The following is a 23,100-nucleotide window of genomic DNA, read 5'->3' as shown; positions in this document are numbered from 1 at the left end:
AATGGGGAACAGCACATAAAAAAGGCAGCGTCCTCTCAGGATAAACATCTTTTCCTTCTCCTGCCGCTCCCCTCCCAGACATTAAAAAGCTTTTACGTGAGGTTTGTTGTTGTCGAACTCATCTCCTTTACTTGAAGGAGCTCGATTTGAGCGAACGGGCCTTAAAAGGATATGAGAAATATATAAAGAATGTGGCCAGATAACAGCTCCACACTGACATTTCTTTATCCTCCTCCTCTCCTCATTCTTTTTTACCTCCTGTCTCATTATCTCACCATCCCTCAGTTCTCGTTCTTTGTCTGTTCCTCTGTCTCCCGTCCAGCTGCACATACCTAACCAGGAACATGACCTTCAGAACCGCAGTATTTCCTCCTGACCCATGCAGTCATTCCACGGCTGCATGGTCAGCAGGAGACGGTGACCAAGAAGGAAATTAATCCTTAAATTTCACTCATGAACTCTGAAGACTGTGACTTTCTACTGAAATGTAAAGCAAACAAATCTGACTGACATAGGAATTTTTGAGAACCAAGTAGTGATTGAATTTCTGTTGGGTGCAGTTTAAAGATGATTAAAGGCATTTATCAAAAAAAAACAGTGCACATTTCAGAGGCTACTCATCGTTTAAATGACTGGTAACTTCCTTAGTTTTTAGCCTGAGGTGATGGTGACGTTTAATGACACATTTCCTCTACAACTTTTACATATAAGCTCAGATACTACTATCACAAGAATCAATACTTTAGCACCAAGTTGATGAAAACGTTCTGACAAGATGATGGTAGTTGTTTTTCCATGGTTTAGTAAAGATACAATAGATGCTATAGGTTGTAGAGACAGTGGACAATAACAACATGCAAAATTGTTGAGGTGGCAGACGCAGGTGCAGCAAAAAATCTGTACCGACATGTGGGAGAATAAAACAAAAGCCACAAGTTGTGTTTCCATTGGATGATCACAGACAATTACAGACAACCAAAAGCTGAATAGTATTGCAAAGGTTTTGGAAAGAATGGTGGAAAATTTATCTCAGCAGCTCAAAGACAGAGATTCAGAATTCAAGCTGAGTTTCTGCAGAGTTTAAGTTTTTTTTCAACTTCATATTAAAAATGTCAGGCAGCTGGCATAGTGTTCACTTGTTGTCATAGTTACAGTGAGGCTGTGCTGCCATCTTGCAATACAGAAATCTTTAACAAATCTATGGATCCAGACTATAAACCGCATCACTGCCAAAATCTAATCACTTGGTCCTTGTGTCATTTCTGACCTTCCCTGAAAATCAGAATCGGTTTCTGTCTCCAACATATAAGACTGAAATACGCCAATATTACAAGTTGCTGATATAGTATACAATAACTTACAGTGTTCGAGCAGGGTCGGAGGTGAGCTAGTGTGCTCGAGCTACACTGAGTAGGGAGAGAGGCAGGGCCTTCACGGGTCTGCACATTTAAAAGTCATTTTAAGACACCAGTTGGATTATTTTCATGTGAAAAAACATAAATATGTAACTTTGATACACAGGGATGAGTTTTTAGGGGTTAAATCAGCAACTAAAGAGGGACTTTAAAAACTGGTCGTCAAAATGCTCCTGTCCCGACATGTTACTTATTTTTGTGAACTCCAGTGGCTGCATCAATTCTAGCAGCAATACTCTTAAGTTTACGAAGGCTAAGTTTGCGTGCTTTGACTAACAAGTCATGGCTCATAACTGTGTTTGTACTGCAGTTTGCAAACAGCTTTAGGGCACTACCTTCTGAACTGAAGTGTGGGTCAAATGTACCGTATTCTTCAAAAATGTAAATATATGCTTATAGTCCACATCCACTGAGTTCAGTTGTGGCAGTTCTCTTAGTTATGGCTCATAATTTGCTCACAACATTTGTAGGCTGCCATCCTTACTGTTCAGTCTGACAAAATATGCTTATTTAGTAATTCTGGTATCAAGACACCCATAGTCTGAGGCTGGCACTATCATCAATACAAGCTGCTGTTTCTTAATGGAAATCTACACGTCAGGTTTGTCAGCCAGCTGACGGGCTAAAACAAAGATGTGGTAAACAGTCCTGAAAATGCAATGACCAGTGCTGCATGCATTTTGTAAATGGGAAACCTGACAACAGAGAAAATATCCAACTTACTTTGCCCTGAAATATAAACCTTGAAATTCCCAGCATTGCATTAAGAAATCGAGCAGTCACGATTTAATCCCATCAGGCATTACAATGTGCCAGTGAACTCCAGTGACTTTTAACATAGAATATGATGCAGCACATCCCTGCTTGTTCAAATCACAGTGCATCAGCACCAACAAAATATCAAGCCCTCGGTTTATATTTGACTGAGAGATTTGGTGCTTGAAAAATCCTCCTTTAAACGGTCGTGAAGAACAAAATGTAGTTTGATTCTGAGCTCAGTATGTGCCAAGTTAAACCTGCAATTAAAGAAATGGGATGAAAATGAGAAACACCACACTGCTGGGGTGTTTGCATGCAGCTACAGTTCGTCTGAAACAAAACCTGAGATTACCGGTTGTAAAGCAAAGCAGAGTCCCAGATAAGAGGAAACAAAGTTTGGCTTCTTAGCCAAATCCGCCTGACTGTATTAGTCTGGAAGAACAAGGTGGTGAGTGACTGGCTACGACTGGGTTCCTATGAGGGTAAAAGCTTGAGTAGTTTCATGGAAAACTCGCTTAAACTTAAGAATTTACTGGAATCATATCTTGCCATTCCTCAAATTCTCCTCAGCTGCAGAAACCTCAAGACTATCTAGTACATTTGTATATTTTTTTATCTCTCTGATCCTTTATATACATTTAAATTGAATGAACTCTTGTACAGTGTTGAATCAAGCTGAAACTCTACATGAGGTCCAGATTTAATATTACCGTTGAAAATTGCATTACTGTCCAAATAGCTCCAGAATGTTTTTCACCCCTGAGGTTTTGTGGCAACTGACAAACTATTCTTTTGGGTTTGGGGGTTCCTCTCGTCTTCCAGCTCTTCTTCTTCTTCTTCCTTTGCCACATTCTCTCCTTCCCCTCCTGTTTAAAGGGGGCTGAGCTCTTAGCAACAAGCCTTACATGGACTCGAGACAGAAACTGACCAAACACTTCCATCAGTCACTCGGCACAGTCCACATTCATTTACGGCTGCATCACCATTCCTGCAGTACAAACTCCAAATACTGTGGTTACATAATGACTCTTGGAGCAGAAAAACACAGGGAGGCCGGCTGAGAAAGTGACAACACACTTGTCCTCAGGTTTAATATTTATGATGTGGACTTCCACACTACTGGTGAGTTGAGAAGAAAAAAATTTCAAAAACTAAATCAAGAATAAAATGCTAAGGATCAAAATTAATCATTAATTATGTTGTAGCCAGTTAAGCCTTTATTTTGCTCAGTCACTGTTGTTTGCTGTCAAGCTTTTCCTTCTTGTGCAGCAGATGCAGTTTACCACGCAAAATTCTACATGAACAGTGGGTTCCTGATTCAAACCAGAGGTTTCACATTATGAGCCAGCAACCGGCAATTTTATCAAGTGAAAGGACAGCTGACCCGAGCAGATTTTATCCACTAGAGATGTTAGGCTAGCATTAACTCTGGGAAATGGCTGAAAGTTTGTCTTCAGTTTGCTGGGTTTGGAAGTCACAGTGAATTTATGCTTTACTGTAACAGAAAAGCCCTCAGAGAGCGCAGCTCCGCCAAGGCTGCTCAGTAGTATCATTTCTGACGGCTGAAATCTTGAAAAATTTGTGGCAGAAATCACGGCATTATAGAATGTGTCCATTTAATATAGATGTACCCACAAACAAAATGACTTTGTGCTAAGCACAGGCGTGTGTTATGCATGTGTACGTTAAGAACAGATACTGAATGGCGTGACCAAAATATGTAGCGGGCGGCAGGAATTGACAGGACTCAGAAACACCCCCACAATTTAATCAATTGTTCCTTGTATCATTTCTGACAGATAAGTCCCGACAAGATCGCAGCGGTCAATTTGTAGTAAAATTGCAATCATGTGATCGTCAGCAGGCAGCTGACGTAGCGTTCAGTTGTTGTCATAGTTACGGTGACGCCGTGATGCTATCTCGCAATGAGATATGCATGAAACAGAAAACTTTAACAAATCAGTGGATCCAGACTATAAGCCGCATCACTGCCAAAATCTAATCAGCAGGTCCTTGTGTTATTCTTGACCTTCCCTGAAAATTTCACCCAAATCCATTCACTATTCCGTTTTTGAGTAATGTTGCGAACAGAGAGACAGACAAACATACGTCCATCATCACATAACCCTGCTGTTCCTTGGCGGAGTAACAAGTGGTGAATCTTAATGGAGAACTTGAGAACATTAGACATCGCAACATGGTGACCAAGTTGGCCCAACCCTTGAGCAAATTCTTTATGTGCACTTACTCTTTATGACTAAATCACAACCGGGTTATAAACAATTCATGGTGTGAAATTAAAACTAACTGGTCAAATGCAACTATTCGGTAAAATGCCATGTTGTAAGTGGTGTAAACAATGGCAAACTTCTTCTACTCTAGTTTAGTACTACAGTAGACTAGGTAGACAGACGTGTGTTTGCGATACACTGCCCCCTGCAGTTTGGGAGCAGACGGCGCATGGAGTAGAAAGTCACACGCGGTCTCTTTAGCAGATTACCAAGCGTCTCATTTCAGCGCAAGTCCTTCCCAGCCTTAAGGTCTTGAATTGTGTCGGTCGAAGTACAGCCCCGAAGTTGAACAAGCTTGCTTTGCCGAGTTATGACTGTTGAACTATGACTGTTTATAAAAGGGCCAAAAAAGGATGGCAACTGTGTTTTGCTTGAAAGTTTTAGCTAACAGAATGTAGCAGCATGGATTAAGAGGGCTGGTTATGGTGCTGCCAGTTAGACTTACAGTCAATATGTCATTTTAGGGGGCAGGTTAACAGGGTGGATGACATCCTCCCTCAAACTGTTGACTGAACATGAACCAGTGGCCACTTGTGATATTGCGGAATAGAAAAATCCCCTGTTCTCCAAAAAGCATTTTGCCCCATGAACCAATTTTTAAAAATACACGGGCCAATGTCCAGTGTTTTTCTGTTTCCTAGCTAAAGTGCTCTTCCATCAGTAAATGCCAAAGGTACTCTGCTTCCCCTTGAAATTACAACCTCATGAGTTCAATTTAAAGGCTGCCTCAGTGTTCCAGTTTGTAGTAAGAAGTGAATGAAGCCAGTCTTGGTTTCTGTGTAGAACAACACACTTCTGATTCTTTATTTTAATCTGCCGTCTAGCAGCTCATCTCCTCTTCTTCTAATTCACTTTCTCTCTGTGTGTCACACACACAAACAAAATGTTTGTCTAAGTCAACTCTGCTGAGTGGGCCAATAAAAGCTTGTATTGTTGTCCTGTCATGAGACTGAAAGGACAAAGACAAAGAAAGCAGAAGGGGGTATCAGTGTGACCAACACCACATCGACACAGCTCTGGTACAGAAAAAGATACTTTACTGAAGTCAAAAAGCTAAAGGCACTCATTATGCTGAGCCTCTGTGGTCCCAATCAAGCTGCCAAGCCCAGAGTCCTATATTTAGCCAATTCAAAGCATTAAAATCACTGAGGACTTCCATCAGCAAGAACAGAAACATGCACTGAGATTAAAATGAGCGTCTAATATATCCAGTTGAGCAACAACATGACTGAAACCTGAGCCAAGGAAATTTACAGGAAATCTTGCTCATCCGTCAAATTCTCATGCATGCATGCACAAAAGACAAAAGCAAGTTTAGTTCTGGGACTTTCTGACTAATCATTCGCTTCGAGTTAAAATCAGCCACTCAGCTGACTGTCAGTGCCACCTACAAGCCGTCAACTGTCTCAATAAACAAAGAGAAACAACAGTTTGATGAGACTTCTGCAAAAGAGAGACTGTGTCAACTCCTTTAAGATGCAAATGAAAATCAGTACACTCTAAGAAAAGATTTACTTCTGAAGTCATACTGTGGACAGCATGTCGTTAAAGTACTTCCAGTATAAAAGTGTATTAATGTGAACACAAGTTGTGGTAGAAGTGGTCTCTAAGAAGAAAGAATTATGCGTTGACAGTGATGAATCCTGATAAAGAGCCAAATAACACCCACGTCCTGTGACACAGAGTTTTACAGATTATGATGATACGAATGAGCAGCTTGATGAAGCAATATTGATGAGCAATAATGTGAGGAGAAGATGTTGAAATATGAAGGGAATATTTTATGACTAAAACTTACTTCCGGCCCTTAAACCATCCATACATCCCAGCCATGGTGATGAAGTCTGGAACTCTCAAATCCAACACTTTTGGGTTTCCTTCTTCCTCCTCTTCCCTGTAAACCAAACACTTCTTCCTCTCTGCAACAGAAAAGATGCCGTCCACAAGAGAAGATCGCTCTCTCCTCCAAGTCAAACCATCCTCTGAGGTTCTTTTCCCTTTAGAGCTTCACAAATAGTCAAATTTCATACAAAACTCTCTTTTTTTCAGAATCTGGCAGCAAACCAATCTTCACTACTCTAACACTCAACAGCCAAAGTGGGATTATGACAGGATCAGAATATCTTACAAAAACAAAGGAGGTAAGTTAGAAAAACAGACGTCAGGTTTTTACGTGCCGCCAAACCACAGGAAAATGCCTTTTCCTGAAGAGTCTCGTCACACAAAAGAAGTGTAGCAGAAATTGTCAGAGCGGAGAAAACAATGGGCTGAATGAGTGAGTGGCTGCTGCATGTCTTGCTATTCTCCTCCCAGTCACCACGACTGGTAATGCTGCAGAGGGAGGGAGGGAGGCAGATAAAGAGGGAGGAGTGAGGGAGGGAGGAGGCATGTGTGAACTAGATACTCCCCTCATGGACTTACCCTCCACTGTTTCTGCCTCCTTCTGCTGTTTAGCTGTGTTGGAAACCAAGTCATCCATTCTGGGATAGAAGCTTACACAGAGTCTAAACATTAGTGTTAATCGTACTGTAGCAGCAACTTTGGCAGGCATGTCGGAGATCAACAACAGCTCCTGGTAAAACTAAAACTGGTCTGATAACGTTAAGCTTTTCATTCATGCAATAATTCTCGTAAGGGTTTGATTAATCAACATTTACACTACTGTTCAAAAGTTTGGGATCACTTAGAAATGTTCTTATTTTTGAAAGAAAAGCAGATTCTTTCAATGAAGATAACATTAAATGAATCAGAAATACAGTGTAGACAGTGTGTTAATCTGGGAAATGACTATTCTAGCTGGAAACAGCTGATTTTTAATGGAATATCCACATAGGGGTACAGAGGCTAATTGATGATTAGAACACCCTTGTATTGTGCAATTATGTTAGCACATGAATAAACGTGTGAGTTTTCATGGAAAACATGAAATTGTCTGGGTGACCCCAAACTTTTGAACAGTAGTGTAGTTCCGACCACAAGAACCGACTGTAGAACCTCTTTCACGGGAGCAAACAGTACCTTCTCCAATGTAGGTACTTCAAAGCATCCCTGAAACATTGCTGTGGTTGTGGGTCTTGACGTTGATTGGTTAAACTTAGAAAAAACAAAGACAGAAGTTGGCTAAGTGGCTTTCCACTGTAGGATGTAAAGACAAGCATGAGGTGGCACAAACGGGAACGACCAAATGATCTGCCCTTTTAGAATGTTTCCATTGCTGCTCAGAATCCCACATTAACTTCAAGTATGCCTAAACACCAACAAATAGTGGTTACTAGACCTAACTTCAGTTCTGTGAGCATGTTGGAAACAGAACAATGGCAGGTTTATTATATTAGCCTATATGGTGAATTATACAGCGCTGATGTTAGAGAGAAGACTGCCACTTGACGAAGACATCAAGTGGACAGAGAAGTGGCTCTTGTCTTCTCCAAGTTTTAGGAATGAGCATCAAGAATCAGAGGTACCAGTTGTCCCCCAAAACAGCCCTGAAAGAAGTTCTACAAGGGAAGTTCTTGAGGTTTAAATATGCTTAAAGTACTAAAGTAGCCTTCAAGTTCCTGCAGTGGAAAACAGCCATTTGCTGAAACTCTAGGAGGACAACAAGCTCTATTTTTCCAATATTTACAAGTCTTGGTCAAGTAGCAGCCTTCTCCTCTCCAACATCGCCATCAACAGAAACTTCACTATACAGGCTAAAAACACAGACCTCCATTGTTGTATTTCCTATGTACCAACGTAATTGGAGTTGCATCTAGTAATTTGAACAGATATTAAAAATCTCACCCTAAATTGTCATTAGATAAAACCTAAATAAACCATTTTTGAGAGCTAGGTGACACATCAACACCACTCTCCTGTGTACATGGAGCTAGAGCCAGCTAGCCGTCTCTCTTTTAAGGTGTTCAAAAGTCCACCTGCCAACGCCACTAAAGCTCATTAGCTCACATGCTAATTCTTACAAAGACAACAATCTAATAATGCTGTGGCTTTACAACCTGGACTGTTTTCTTTGCCGTGTGCAGTGACTTCCTAGCAGCTTGATCAAGAAATTCACCATTCACTTCTTTTTAGTTAAAATAACATGATGTAAAGTCTTACTTAGGGAGACATAAAGGTGCTAGTAGGTTGATTTATTTACATATTTTTACATTTAACAGAGCCATTAACACACAAACGCATGAAAGTGGTATCAATCTTTTTATATAACAAGAAAGCAAACAAGTGCATTTCTCAATTGTCTAATTATACCTATAAATGGCATCATATTATATAAACAGACACACATATATTAGATTGTGAAGTACTAGACATCCACTGTGTATATGATATACTGGTGCATTGTCCTTTTCTGCTTTCATATAATGGGTTTGCTTTCCCTGGATTAATCAATATAAAGCACTTAGTGACGACAGCATTCATTTTCTCACTGGACATGTGTTCTCAATCATGGAAGCAGGTATTTTTCATTTTATGCAACAATGAAACACATATAGTAGGGTAAACAAAGAAGAAACTCTGCACAACATTCCCCCACTGACATTTAGATATAGCCAGTTTTCATTTTAGGGCTTGTCATAGATGACAGTGACCATACTAATATATAAATAATACTGAAAACATTTTACTGGTCTTAAAAGAAATGGTTTTGAGGTCAGATGATGTCATATTTTGACAGTACAAAATAAATCACTGTGTTTGTTTTGTTTTTATAATAATATACACAATAACTTTAACATCATGTGGAGGGTTTTCGAACAAAACACAACACAATTTCTGTATCGTGAAAATGTCAGAATAGGCCCATCATTGACACCAATGATTTTCAAAACTGTAGCTTTGCTAATATTCGATTTTTGATAAATTATGTACAAATCACCTACTACAACATAAAGGTTAACCAGCAGTAAATATGTATTACTATCTGTCTAAAAGGCAAACTAGCTGACTGTATGTTAAGCTAATACTGTCACACTATATTGAACTGCTGTGGCACTAGCTAACTAGCTAACACTGTAGCCTTGCTAATGTTAGATTTTTGATGAATACATAAACTATTATCTAATACAGTAACCTAAAGGCTAACCAGCGGTAAAACATGTATTATCTGTCTAAAAGGCTAACTAGCTAACTGTATGTTAAGCTAATGATGTTATACTATATTAACTTGTTGTAGCACTTGGCTAGCTAGCTCTTTGCTACTGTCAATTTGACATTATTTTGATGTAATGAATTTTAATTTGAATAATAATCAAGTAAAATTATAATTTTTTTCCAAAGCCCCTCAATTGCAAAGACATTGGCAATAATCAAACCACTTTAAAAGGAAAATCTAAATTATTTTAGATGTGTTTTAAATGTGTTAATCTAATGTTTAGATTGTATGCAAAGTCAAAACAACAGTAAAAAGTTTGTATTGCTCAGAGTGATGTGATAGGTTACATTACTCCATTTTTAAGATTTCATGTTTGTCTTTTAATAACAAAACTGTAGTCCAGTCTGTGATGATTCAATTACCCCAAACCCTCTAAATATTCCTAGAAACATATTTCTTGTGTACATATTATAAGGATATTCCAAAAAACATTTTTAAGAGAATAACTTTCTCTTTTAAAAAAAATACTTTCTTTGTTTTTACTATAGACGTCACCTTTACCATCCCAACCTTGAACGATGTCTGTCAAAAGTCTCTCTCATAATAGATTTTTATCAGCATTTAAAGATATAAAAACATGCAGTTTCTCTAAGATAACAGTGAATTTACCAATATGCCAGTGTCCTTTAAATTCAACAGCACAGAGCCTCATGCTAATCATTCTATCTGTCTCAGTAGGGATGTAGCGTCGTGCAACAGCCTGTCGCAGCTAATCACCATAAGCAGGAAGCTTAACTAGCTGCAGCCACTACAGCTCTGAGCGCTAACACTGTGTGTGAGGGGCTGCGAGGTGACATAAGGGCTGATCCTGAGATTCCCTGCTGCTAGATCCTCTCAGACACACAACCAAGACAAGGAGTCAATCTTAGATAAGTGGCCAATTTACTTAAGTGAAGTTTTTGATGTCATCGTGTATGACAGGGATCATCTTTACATGTTTTTAAAAGGATTAGTGAGATTTCCAGTGAAAGTAGTGTCACCAGATAGGGGCCTCTGAACTGAACCCTGTTACACAAATTCAGAAAGTTGAAAAAAAAAATAACATGCAAAACACATTAATCATCACAGCATTCACGGAGGAATGCTGTTAGTGGAATGGATTTCTCAATCCCAACATGTCCAGACTGAGTGTTGTCTGGGTGATTCAGACGTGTTGAACCTGCCCAAATCACCAATGTGTGTCTGAATAAACAGAGAGTCAGTCTGTATCGCCTCAACAGCATAAAACACAAACACGCTGCCACTGACATCAGTTTCAACTTGCTGAAATGGAGAAATTTCTTTACTCGTACGTCACAACACTAAGTCTACAACATGACACTTCCAATAAACCTCCAGGAAGGACCACTCTCAGGCTGAAGTGGTGTCGGTGGAGGATTTCCACCAATTTAATCTACGGGTTAATCAGTGTTTCCACCAATACAATCAGTGTTACATTGGATTTTGCTTGAGATTAATACCAGGAACCAGACCTGTGGGATTTCCTATCCTGAATCACTCTCTGCTCGCTGCAACAAGGATTCAAAATCAGGATTCAGGGAAATGAATACATTGCATAAATAGTGAGAAAACAATAAGAAGGAGGCAGGATTTTTGTGTGCTGCAGTCACTGCTATACTTAGTAAAAGCATATTTTTTGTTTAAAAAAAAAAAAAAAAAAAGTAAATATAAATAATTCTGACAGCTCCTCAGTGTTGTGTCTCAAGGACAGGAAAGGATGATTCAGTGCCACAGCGAAACTCTACTCTGCAAACAAAAAGCTTCCCAATCAAAGAAATGTAAGACACATCCAGTCTGGTTCCTCTCACATAAAACTGGGTCAAACCAATAAAACAAGTTAAGATGGTGCTCGGCTGCCAGAGAGAGAGAGAGATAGGTTTGACTGAGCAGAACACCGCAGACTGCAGAAGAAGCACAAACGTATGGGAGCAACGAGTTTTATAATTTGGATGTAAAGCTTCAGAAAATCTCTCACACTGGATGAGGAACCTGTGACGCCCTCAGAGCAACATCAGGATCTGAACTTCCTCTTGAAGTGAGGCAATCATAAACAATAACAGTATGATTCTTGACTGTTGTTAGTAATGTTTGGTCACAATTTCTAAATCTTTTACAGAAACAGATACTTAAGACTTTAACACTGAAGTTACTGATGTCAGCATACGGAATATGTTGCTTATTTTCTTGGTTAATCGATTAGTTGCACTGTAAAATAAATACATTTTTAAGATTTTTTTTATCCAAAATTATCAACACAATTACACAAAGTTATAAATTTACATATTTATTTTAAATTAGTACAAAAAAAAAAAATCAGATCTGCGAAACATACAAGATTTTGACCCAAGGAGCGTGGCAGAGTTATGTGAGGATCAGCGTTGGTTTGTCTGTCTGTCTGACTGTCTGTTAGCAACATTACACAAAAATGGAATAACAGATTTGAATGAAATTTTCAGGGAAGGTCAGAAATAACACAAGGACCAAGTGATTAGATTTTGGCAGTGATGTGGCTTATAGTCTGGATCCACGGATTTGTTAAAGATTTCTGTATCATTGCAAGATAGCAGCATGGCCTCACTGTAACCATGACAACAAGTGAACACTACGTCAGCTGCCTGCTGACGATCACATGATTGTGATCCTACTACAAATCCACCACTACGGACCGCAAATTTTTTAAAGATTTCATCCGTTGGAAATCATACAACGACTGAGCAGCCATAGCGGAGTACTGCTCTCTGAGTGCTTTTTATTGTCATGTAAAGTTATGTATGTAAAAACAAATTATCCTCGATATGATCAGTAAAATAACTTTTTATTATTGCTAACATAATATTTGTTTAATAACTGGTTTTACATGTTTTTAAAGGTAAAAGTACTTATTTTTATAGCATTAAATATCTGTGTATACACTTTTTTTACACATGATTTTTGTTCACATGAAACTATTTAATAAATTCCAACTAATAATGGCCTAATGGGTTTAAGCCTGATTATTTGTATTATAACATTATTCAACTATAGTCACAGCTGATGTTTTTTACACAAGGAAATTTCCCTCATTAAATACAGAAAAAAACAAAACAGAAATATCGTAAAATTAAGAATAGGAAATGTATTTTATTTGCAGAAAATTATATATTTTTTTATGAGATGACTATTTTTACAGTAGTTTTTGACACTCCAGCTGCTAGAGGATTAAATTGTTTAATGTTTTTAGCTACATGTTTGAGTTATAAAATGTAAAAAAACTGCAAAAAATGTTGATCAGTGTTCAAACTGATTAGCCGATTATCCAAATAGCTGATTTATTTAATAGTTCACCATAAATCGATCAAATATTGCAGCCCTGGTATGCATCATCCTTCCTAAAAAAACTCCTATTTTCTTTCATTTTACATTTGATTAGATATCTTTGTGATCCAGTGTAGGCTATTTCAAGACGTCGTTGTGTCTTCTAGGAAACTGCAATGATCATTTACTTACCATTTTCTGAAGGTGTTTAGATTAAATGATAACTTGATTAGCATTAGACTTAACCAAAAACAATGGCAATGAAGCATTAAAGCTGGAGGCCATAAACCAAGACAATGGGCTGAAAGATGCTAAAATAACAAGGGTAATTGTAGTGTTGTTAACTGTCTAATTATTATATGTAGGTTTGCTACTACAAAAAATATACTTCACAGAACCTACAGTAATTTGATCCATTGCTGCTATGAAGATACTGATTTGAGCAGCTTTAATCCTGCAAATGGAGTCTGTCTGTTTCCAGGTTTTCCTTCTCAAATCATCAAGTTTCTGGAACAACTTCTACTGTGATAGTCTGAGAGGGTCTAACCAAGGTGTCAGTCACAACCAATCCAGGTATGTTTTTCTTTTTAACTACAAATATGAACTCAACTCCAAGTCTTTTGCGAGGGAATCTAAATATACCCCTGCTGTGGGAGATTTACGGCCCCCATCACAGAACATGAACCACCTGGACCCTCACTCTTTTTAACTTTCCAAAACTCAACAGCAGGAATTTTCCAAAACACAACTATCCAGTGTCTGTATGTGGATGAATTTCTCAACGCCGACATGTCAAAACTGATCCAAGAGCAAGAAACAACTGACTGCGAAACCTGCGGGCGTGCACGAGTGTGTGCGTATTTATGTGTATATGCATGTATCAATCATACGACCTTCTGTTTATAGAGCCATGAGGAATGTCGGTCAGTTTCCCCTCGAAAGAAAAAAAAAAGTGGATGTTGGTATTTCCTGAAATGACCCTGAGTCTGGACTGAGGGAGGTGAAGAAGGTGACAGATTCTAAAGCTGACAACTCACACGGTTCATAAATCTGAAAGGTTTGCAAAAAAAGAAAGATAACGACATCAGCAGTAACTTTTCTGTAAAGAAAAAATACTAAATCTAATCATAAACCACCAATGAGTAAACACATTTGAAGTCCAAATTAAAAGTGTGTTTCAAGATAAAAGCACAGAAAAGAAAGTTCTTGTTCTACCTCATTTTTCAAAGTGTCAGAACTTCATTTTTTCATTATTCATTAGTTCATACTTTGGAGGAATTTCTGCCGATATGTCAATAATTTCCAACTCATTTTGGCCAATTGCAGATACGAATATATGCACAGAAGTTTTCCACCCAACTGCAGAAACATCAGGTGTCCTGTTGTAAAATGAATATATCATAAAACCTCCTCTTATTGGTAGATGCAAGCATAGAATACAAGCTTATAAAAGTACACAATCACTGGGCAAAATGAGAAAACTACTTCAACTTACATGTAAAAGAGGCCACATTTGTTTTTCTGCAACAATTTCAAAAGAAAAACTTTCAGCCAGACAGGAACTATCTGCCATCCTATGTTCATTTTTGACATGTCAATATTTCTTTTGAAAGCCATAACTGGCAGATACAGAAGATGATTCCTATGGTAATGTGCATTCCTAATAATTTAGATGATTCATTTGTTTCTCCGGGTTACTTTGATTTAGCAAGCAAAAATGCCAAATATCCAGATTCCAGCATCTTAAATGTGAGGATTTGTTGCTTTTACCTGGTTTATATTATTGTAAATTAAATATCTTCGGGGTCTGAAGACACTTTAAGCTCTCAGGACTGAATTTATCTCTTGTAAATGGGCTTAAAAATGATTTTTAAAAACATCTATATCTTAATTTTAATATATAGATTTTTTTGTTTCAAGACGTTTTTGAAGTAAACCACCTAAGATGTGGGTTTGGATGGACACTTTAAATGGTTTCACACAGTTGGATGATGTTGCACTGAGTTAGTAAATTAGCTGCGACATGTTATCATGCGACCTTTTCTGATGGACAATTTAGATTATTCTACAAGAGCAATCTGCAACAGGACCCCCTGTGTACCAACTCCTCATTTAAATGAATAAAGAGGCTGTTTTTCCCTGCAGTGTTTGTCTGTCTTATCGTCACTGCTGCACAGATAAAGACTGAACCACCCTGATGAAAGCTGCAAACATTCAGGCCGTTTAAATTCAGTAGAAGTGTTTCCAACCAACGCTGGAGCAGCTTCCACTTCTTTAAAGTTAGACTTGTGGTCTCCCAGCCTTTGCTTTTCTTCCCTATTCTATCCATCCCCTTCCTCATCTCCATCACTTCTTCTTTCCCCTCCCTCACCCCTGCAGTGAAACGCCTTCCCCTCTGTCTTGTGGTTTATCTTCTCTCCATTACAACATGCACAAGCTGATCCAGATCTGTGCAGAGAGGAAGAGGAGGGGAGTCGCTCTGAATTCCACCTCACATCTGGAAACCATCTTCTCCCTTCGCCAATCTCTCTCTCTCTCTCCCCCCTCCTCCCACCGCTGCATGCACTAATGTAAATAGGCCTGTAATCATACTCCTGGCACTGGGTGGTGTGCTGGAGAGAGACTTTACACTGAACACACTCATCCAACAAGCCCAGATCTTCTTCTTTCTCTTCGTCTCAGGTCCCAGCTGAGGTTCACGAGGCCATAAAAACAGAGCAGCTTTCTTCTGCTCGCTCACACAACTGCAGCATGTGTTTGTGTGTTAAAGCAACAGGAGGCTGATTCAAAGTGTTTGACCTGAAACCGAAGCTTCTCCAGAACAAACGAATTACTCATCGCATCGCTCTGTTCAGGCTTTCTGTACCAAGTGACCTAAAGTGATGCTGCAACATCTTCTTTTGTTGATCTTTAATATGCTGAATGACATTTCACATATCTTTAACATTTTCAAATACTGACTGACACAAAGGACAAGCAGGTCAATACAAACCTACTTTTCTTAATACGCAACTGGAGCTCAACTGTGAAAGATCAGTGAGCTTGTTGTCAGGCTTGGTTTGGTTGATTTGTTGTTTTAAAACAGTTCAGATTCCTTGTTTTTCCTGCAGATGTGATTGTGTTTCATCAGTTAAACTTGGAAAATGTACAAACATGTTTGGGGCTGCAGAACCAAACCACAAAAGTGGAAAATCTAGTAGAGAAACGGCTGAAAAGTACAACTAGAATAGGATTTTGTTTTCTTTTTTCTGCATGTCACAGTACAGTATGTATGAGACACTTCTGATGGTGGAAATGGCAGAACAAACAAATTCAACCAAAGGCCACTTCAGTATCGTCTAATAGCTATTTATACAGGACAAATACTGGCCACAGCTTAAAGCTACATGCAGGAAGTCCTTTTCCATGATCAAAAACCAGCCTACTGATACTGGTGTAATCAAGAGAGAGACATGAATGTTGATAGAAAAAATCACCACGAAGTTATAAACTTCAAATATTTCTATTAATTGGTATTAGAGTGGCTTCACATCCAAAGAAAATGTGGACAAAATTCAAACTTTTAGTTGATAAATATTTTTTAAACATATATTTTGGATTATATTGTCTTTTTCTGTTCATTTTATGCCGCTGTTAGTTTTAGATTAGTGGTATTAGTGCCTTTTGCTGCCAGTTTTTTTTTTTTTTTTTGCTGCAAATCCAACAAATCGGCTTTTCTGAGTTATTGGGCATTTGTCTTCAAACCAACATGTGCCCACAGTGGTGCTGCATTGGCAATTAAATCCACGATGTTAATGTCAATAAATGGATCCATCCATTTTCTCTTGCAGCACGCTAGACAGTTGATTCCACAACAACGCTTTCTAGTTCCTCTATGAAAATCCCAAAGTGTTCCCAGGCCAGATGAGATATATAATCCCCCTAGAGAGTTCAGGGTTGACCTCAAAGTCTCCTCCCAGTTGGATGTGGTCTGAAAACCCCCAAATCACCTCGGCTGGTTCCTTTCAATGTGACGGAGCAACGACTGTACTTCAAACTCCTCACTAGATCTCAAGGCCGAGTCCCAGCCACCATACAGAAGAAACTCATTTCGGCTGTTTGTAGCCACAACTTCAATCTTTCAGTCACTATCCAGAGCTCAGGACCACAGGTGAGGGTTGAAACAAAGACCGTCTGGTAAATCGATCACTTCAAAGTCAGTACATGCTCAGTGAATTGTAGTTGGTCAAATATTAGAAGAGCCGCCAGATAAACAGCTGGTGTCATTAAACCACAGCAGAAGAAGGAGGCACAAACAGTGTCAAGCAATGAATAGTGACTAAAACAGGGCATTTCTGTGTCATCCAGCTGTTTTTATACAGATGAGTGGAAGTGATTCTCATGATTATTCAAAATGATCACAGCTGAAAGAACTGCACACTGACTGTGACAAGCCTATTTATCATCTCCCACTGAAGCTAAAATCACATCAGACTCCTGATCCGACAGTATTTATCCCTGAGACGGAACCACAGGGCAGACAAACTCCAGTGATTGTTACCTGTTGTAATGTTCTAATGTGATTTCCATCAGCGAGGCTCCAGTCGGTCAGAGTTCACTTCTCTCCAACACAGACCCTGATTATCGTTTATAGAAACCACTGGACTACAGCTGACATGAACAAGATACTGCTAAATGCTTGGCAACGTAGACCTCCATATTTGACCGAAGAAACTAATAATATGATAAACCATGTAATTATGTGCCATCACCATGGTTACAGACTACAGTCACATTGAAATCATACAATTATAGCAGTTTATAGTCACTCTGATCAATATTTATTGACGTTGTCTTTCCAACATTGCTAAGTCTCAAGGTTGTGTTGGACAACCAAGGTCCAGACTGTGTGCAGCTTTTGTTTACAGCTGTCTCAAATAGATACGCAACATTAGTGAGGAGCTTCTACAGCAGTTCAGTGAAAAAAAAACAAGACGCATTTTAAAAAGAAATGTTGAAATTAAAGCAGCAGAGGCCGACATATCTTAATAGAGACTAAAATGCCGGATGTTTGATTTATTTATATTGTTACTTCAATGCTATAAGGCTGAACAATTTGGGGAAAATAACTTGTAACTTTGCAACACATTCAAAACAAGTAACGGAGCTTTACAAGATAAAACACTATCAAAAGCGTAACCACAAGTGCCATGAATTTGCAGCTAAGGCTAGCAAACAACAACACCAAAGACAATAACTGTTAACATTTCTGTATTTCATTAGATATAAAAAAAACACAACATGATATCTGCATTACATATTGGCCACCAGCTGCCCCGTTTCTCTAAATATCTGCATAGGCATTGAAAAACCCACATCAGTCGACCACTAGTGCTGAATGTAACCCAGTTTATCTTCTACAGGCTGCAGGAGACACTGTGTGTTCTTGCTTGTATTCACATAAGATGAACTTTCTAGTTCTGAACAATATGGTGATGTGTGCAGTTGCAATTATTTTGACAGGCATTGTGATTTGATTTGTGATATTTCAAGTCTAGCTTCAGCTCAATAATCACTGTGTAATGGATTTAAAACATGTAATGGGACTGAAGCACAAGGAGAACTATTGACAAAACAAGTTTAAACTCTGGGACAGACGTTCTGCCTGTACATCTGAAACTGCAGCCTTTGCAAGTTGCTAGCTTCACTGTTTCGAGTTGTAATTGCGATTTGAAATGAAGTCACTGTTCAGGCCTAGTCTGGATGAGGGTTTGACAGATTACTGGCCTGGCCGATTATCGTGACCAATATCTGGCATTATTCGATTATCAGTATTTTTAATGGCCAATTATTGACAAATTAGAGTCTCCTCCCTCTGTGGTCTCGAAAATGCATCTCAAGCAGAAACTGCAAAAACTGAACTAGCAACATAGGCCATTGTCACAAACCAGGACATTAGCTTCTCTCACAGTGGCTAAGGCTAAGCTAACGGCTAGCAGCTAAGTTGAAAGGCAGCCTGAAAACACTAATTAATAAAGCTTTAAGATATGAACCCTAGTGGACAATAAAAGTGACAGAACAGTGAAAGATTAAGAAAATAGAGAATAACAGCGTCCTAATTTAATCACTCCTATTTCTATTTTACATATTCAGTTATAATAACCCTTATTAATGAAGAAGCCTAATTATGAATGACAGGTTCTCTGCTATCACATGCTGCTGAAACATTACATGTATGTATATCAGTTCCAAAGATCAGCTATTGGTCTTTCTTGACTATCAATAATCAGCATCGGCCCTAAAAAAAACAAACAGAGAAACAACCATATTGATCAAACCCTAGTTTGGATCCTACATTTCCTATAATTTACCCAACAAATACCGACTTCTGTCCTCCAGGAGCCACTAAAAACATTATACAACTGAATTCATGGGATGAGCAGAGCTAAACATGATGAGTATACAGATATTTATGTTTAAAACTGGTGGAACATCCCTTTAATAATATGGGAAACAGTTCAGAGTTTCAGTTCTAAGTCTACTAATAGCAGCTCATTGATCCTTTTTGCTCTGGACAATAACAGACAAGCTTGGAAATTTCCTGTTTTAAATGCACACGATGGGAGCTGAAATTAAGATGATTTTTTGCTATATTTGAACAATTAATAATAAGAAAACAGTCCCTCAGGCTGCACAGAATAGAAGGAACTCAACATTCAGCTGCACAGTAACAGCAGCAGGTCTAATTGTGTATCAGTGAACAGGACAATCCTCCGGGTTTGTTCCGTGACCCACTGACAGATGATCATCTCACAGCCACATTTATCAGGCTTCTCTGTCATATTAGCAGCCTGATGCCCTAAAGCTCACGTATCCAGTGTGATAACTCAGTTTAGCGCCAGCGCAGCAGCAACAGCAACAGCAACAGCATTTATCAGGGTTTAGGTGGGTTTTAGCATGAAACCGACTGTTTGTTACGGCACAACGACACGCTGCAGTCATGATGTTTGAGTTCGTCCTCGTAGGGATCAGCTCAGATCAGATCAGATCAGATCACATCAGATGATCCCGGATCAATAGACTCTTTGATCCTGACAGACAGACAGCATGACGCTATTTTCTGAATGAGTCAGTGACAGTGTTGAGGATTACAGAGGTTCTAACACAGTGAAAGATAACCGTTTAATCTGCAGCGTCCTTGACCTGCCTCCACTAAAACACACACTGTTAGTGTTGATCTCATGGCAGCATTACAGAGCACTGACCATTCAGGAAAAAGCTGGAAGTGGACTTCAAATATCTGAATTTGAACCCCAAAAATAAACAATAAAGAGTATTTACAATCTGCATGAGAGGAGACACTCGTGGAATCGATCTGTAAATATGCAGTCATTATGTAAAGGTAAAGTAAAAGGAGAAAAGTGAAGCTTGGATTATATCGAACCAGGAAACTACACTGTAAACACCGTATATGAGCTGGAGTTGAATTAAAATACTGTTTTGAATTAATCTTATTGAGCTTTCTGTTTTGCTGATGGTTTAGTTTTGGAGTTTCTGTCAGGAAAAATTACACGTTGTCCTTTTTAACTTATTCTAATACAAACAAAAGTTAAGAAAAAAGAGCTCTATTGCTCTTTTGACCTTTAAATTTTGCTTCTGCAACTCAAATAAATATGAAGAAAAATTGAAAAAATGGACAGTTTATTGACAAAATCATGGCTCACCTTTAACATATGATACAAAACAACTATTTAAATTGGAAAAACTGGAAACTTTAAATTGATTTTATATAAAAAGAAGCTGTTAATTTGGGACTTGAATGCATCCTACTTAAACTGGTGATGCTGCTGGGTAACTTCATTTGGAGAAATTTAATTTATCAAGTTAATACAACTCAAACCTACTCGTGGAGAAGACTGAAACTGAAAATGTTTGTCTGAGGGGAAATTTGATTATTTGTGCAGATGAAGTTTGTCTAATCACTTTACAGTCTACTTCCAGCTCAGCCAAAGTTTGAAACTCTGATCGTTTTGTAAAGTTTACTGGAAATATTCTTTAATACTCCATAAAAACTACAGGAGTTCAAAAACTGCAACATGCAACAATTACAGCCCATATACATGTTTCCAAACAACACACACACACGTTTCCTCCATCAAGTCCTGGAGCTCAAACAAAAGCAGCTGAGTCCATGTATCGATCACTGATCAAACATGCCGTTGATCAGACTGAAGCTGAACTTGGTGAGGAATCAGTGGAGAGAAACTCACCGCGTGTGCTGGATCTCAAACGGCCTCAGAGTGAATTCATCCCTCAGACTCTGGAACCAAGACATGAGCTGCTCCTGCTGCTGCTGCTGCTGCTGATTATTGGATTATTTGTCTTCAGTCCTGAGCTGCGTCTCCGTTCCATTGATGCGTTCAGGACGACGCGGAGAGTCGGAAATCACCATTGTCAGATGCAAATCTTGTATCTATAAAACACTGGCGGCAACTGTGCAACACCCAGCAGGTTATTCTTCTATTGATAGACTCATATACTCATTTGCATTTGGGAAGTAACGCTAACTGGCTGATTACTGTTCACATTGTCTGAACTATTTGTACTATTTGTATTATTTATGCTGCTCATACCACTATTTATCTCTTCCTGTAGATTTAGATTTTTTGTTTATATTGCAGCCACATCTATATAGTCATTAGTGTGTTCATAGCACTCTGTTCATATTGGTTATACTGCAATATACTCTTTATACCATACTGTAAATAATGAACTTTACTGCTGCTGTTGCACTCCTGGTTAGATGTTAAACTGCCTTTCGTTGTCCTAATACTCTGTGTAATGGCAATGAAGTTGCTTCTCATCTAATTTGATTTGATTTAATGAGTGATTTCTGATGCATTTGCTTCATAGGTGATCTTTAAAGTGTTTCAAATGTATGCCAATGACTATGTAAGTCATTAACATACATATAAGTTTTATTATCTAAATGAATCTTATAATTACACAAAAAAAACACAAAGATACAAAAATAAAGACATATAATAAATCAAATATACCACAAGATAATAGTAATATGTCAAATCTGTGAGGGTTTTTAATGCTACATTCAGTGTATAACTTTTGAATTTAGGTTTCAAGTAAAATATCACCCAAACAAGTACAGCACATTAGCAACAATATCTTGTAGCAGTGTTTCTAACAGATATCCAATGTGTAATAGATTAAAAACATGTGACGGATCATCACCACCTGAGAGACCATCGGAATTAATAAATCACCTGCTCTAAATTCTAATTAAAGTACAAGAACCTGAGATATAACTTGTTTTAAACATGTATTTACCACATATTTTTAAGTAGCATGTGAGACAAAATAAAAAGTCGAACAAAATGTGTGACTGTGTTAAGTTAAATAAACAGAATACTATTCATAAGAAACAAGATAATTTCAATACATTTTTCTTTAAATAGTGTCTGGCAATGAAACGGATGGGGTACTTATGGCTCAGCAGCAGCAAATAAGTATTTTACATTTTACGATCAAGTTAAATAATGTTTTAGATATATGATGCTTTTCCACATTATAATGATCACATAATTAGGACATTTGATCACTGTTTTAATGTGTTTTAACGCTGTAACTTCTTCAGGTTCAGTTAATCACTAAAGGCTCCTGAATACACTCATTAGGAAGGAACATGTTTTCACTTTATCCTTAGTCAGCGAGTTTACATTTTTGCGAGCGACACCTGAACGCACCTTCAGCACAACGCAGAGCACCGCCCAACTGACTCCAGATGAGATAAGAAAATGATGTTTGCTGCAAGAAATGTTCTTAATGACAGTTTCATCCTGTATCAAGTCTGAGCCAGTCCAGAAGCTTAAAATGCAAACGTTAAAGATTCAAACTGCTGTAAAAAAAAAAAAAAAAAAAAACACAGCTCTGAGCGTCATAATTATTTGTTTCTCAGACTTTATTTGTTTCTGAGACTTTCCTTGAAGGAGGAGGAGTGTTTGTGGATGCAGCTGAGAGCTTCTGGTTTCGTGGTACCAAACCAACTAAACGTGGTTCTCCAGCAGCAGCAGCAGCAGCAGTTTGAGCGGATGGAGGTTAAATACAGTTTGATGGAAACAAACCGTCCTCCTGTTTAGAAAACAACTCAAACAACTCAACATTTGATTTATTTGATGAACAGAAGAGATAAACA

At 38.3% G+C, this 23,100-nt stretch overlaps 1 protein-coding gene across 5 annotated transcripts in view; it reads right to left on the bottom strand.

Moving 5' to 3' along the window:
* The window catches only part of zgc:66433 (CRACD like), a 66,324-nt gene extending 45,016 nt beyond the window's left edge, over positions 1-21,308 (bottom strand). For 2 of the 5 annotated variants that reach the window (XM_055016682.1, XM_055016684.1), the window contains exon 1: positions 6,264-6,798. Coding sequence is in view for 3 of the 5 variants with exons in the window: in XM_055016684.1 (XP_054872659.1) it covers positions 6,264-6,298 (35 nt within the window). In the remaining 2 variants the exon portion in view is untranslated. Of the gene's footprint in view, positions 1-6,263; positions 6,799-21,160 lie in introns of those variants that run through there. The other 3 variants (XM_055016679.1, XM_055016681.1, XM_055016680.1) reach the window with 3 other exon arrangements.
* Positions 21,309-23,100: the final 1,792 nt, after the last annotated feature.

This window comes from Amphiprion ocellaris, chromosome 13 (genome assembly GCF_022539595.1).
Source record: "Amphiprion ocellaris isolate individual 3 ecotype Okinawa chromosome 13, ASM2253959v1, whole genome shotgun sequence".
In the NCBI taxonomy this organism is placed as follows: Eukaryota; Metazoa; Chordata; class Actinopteri; family Pomacentridae; genus Amphiprion; species Amphiprion ocellaris.
Note: the sequence above shows the minus strand (reverse complement) of the source record. Positions and strands in the feature narration are given on the sequence as shown.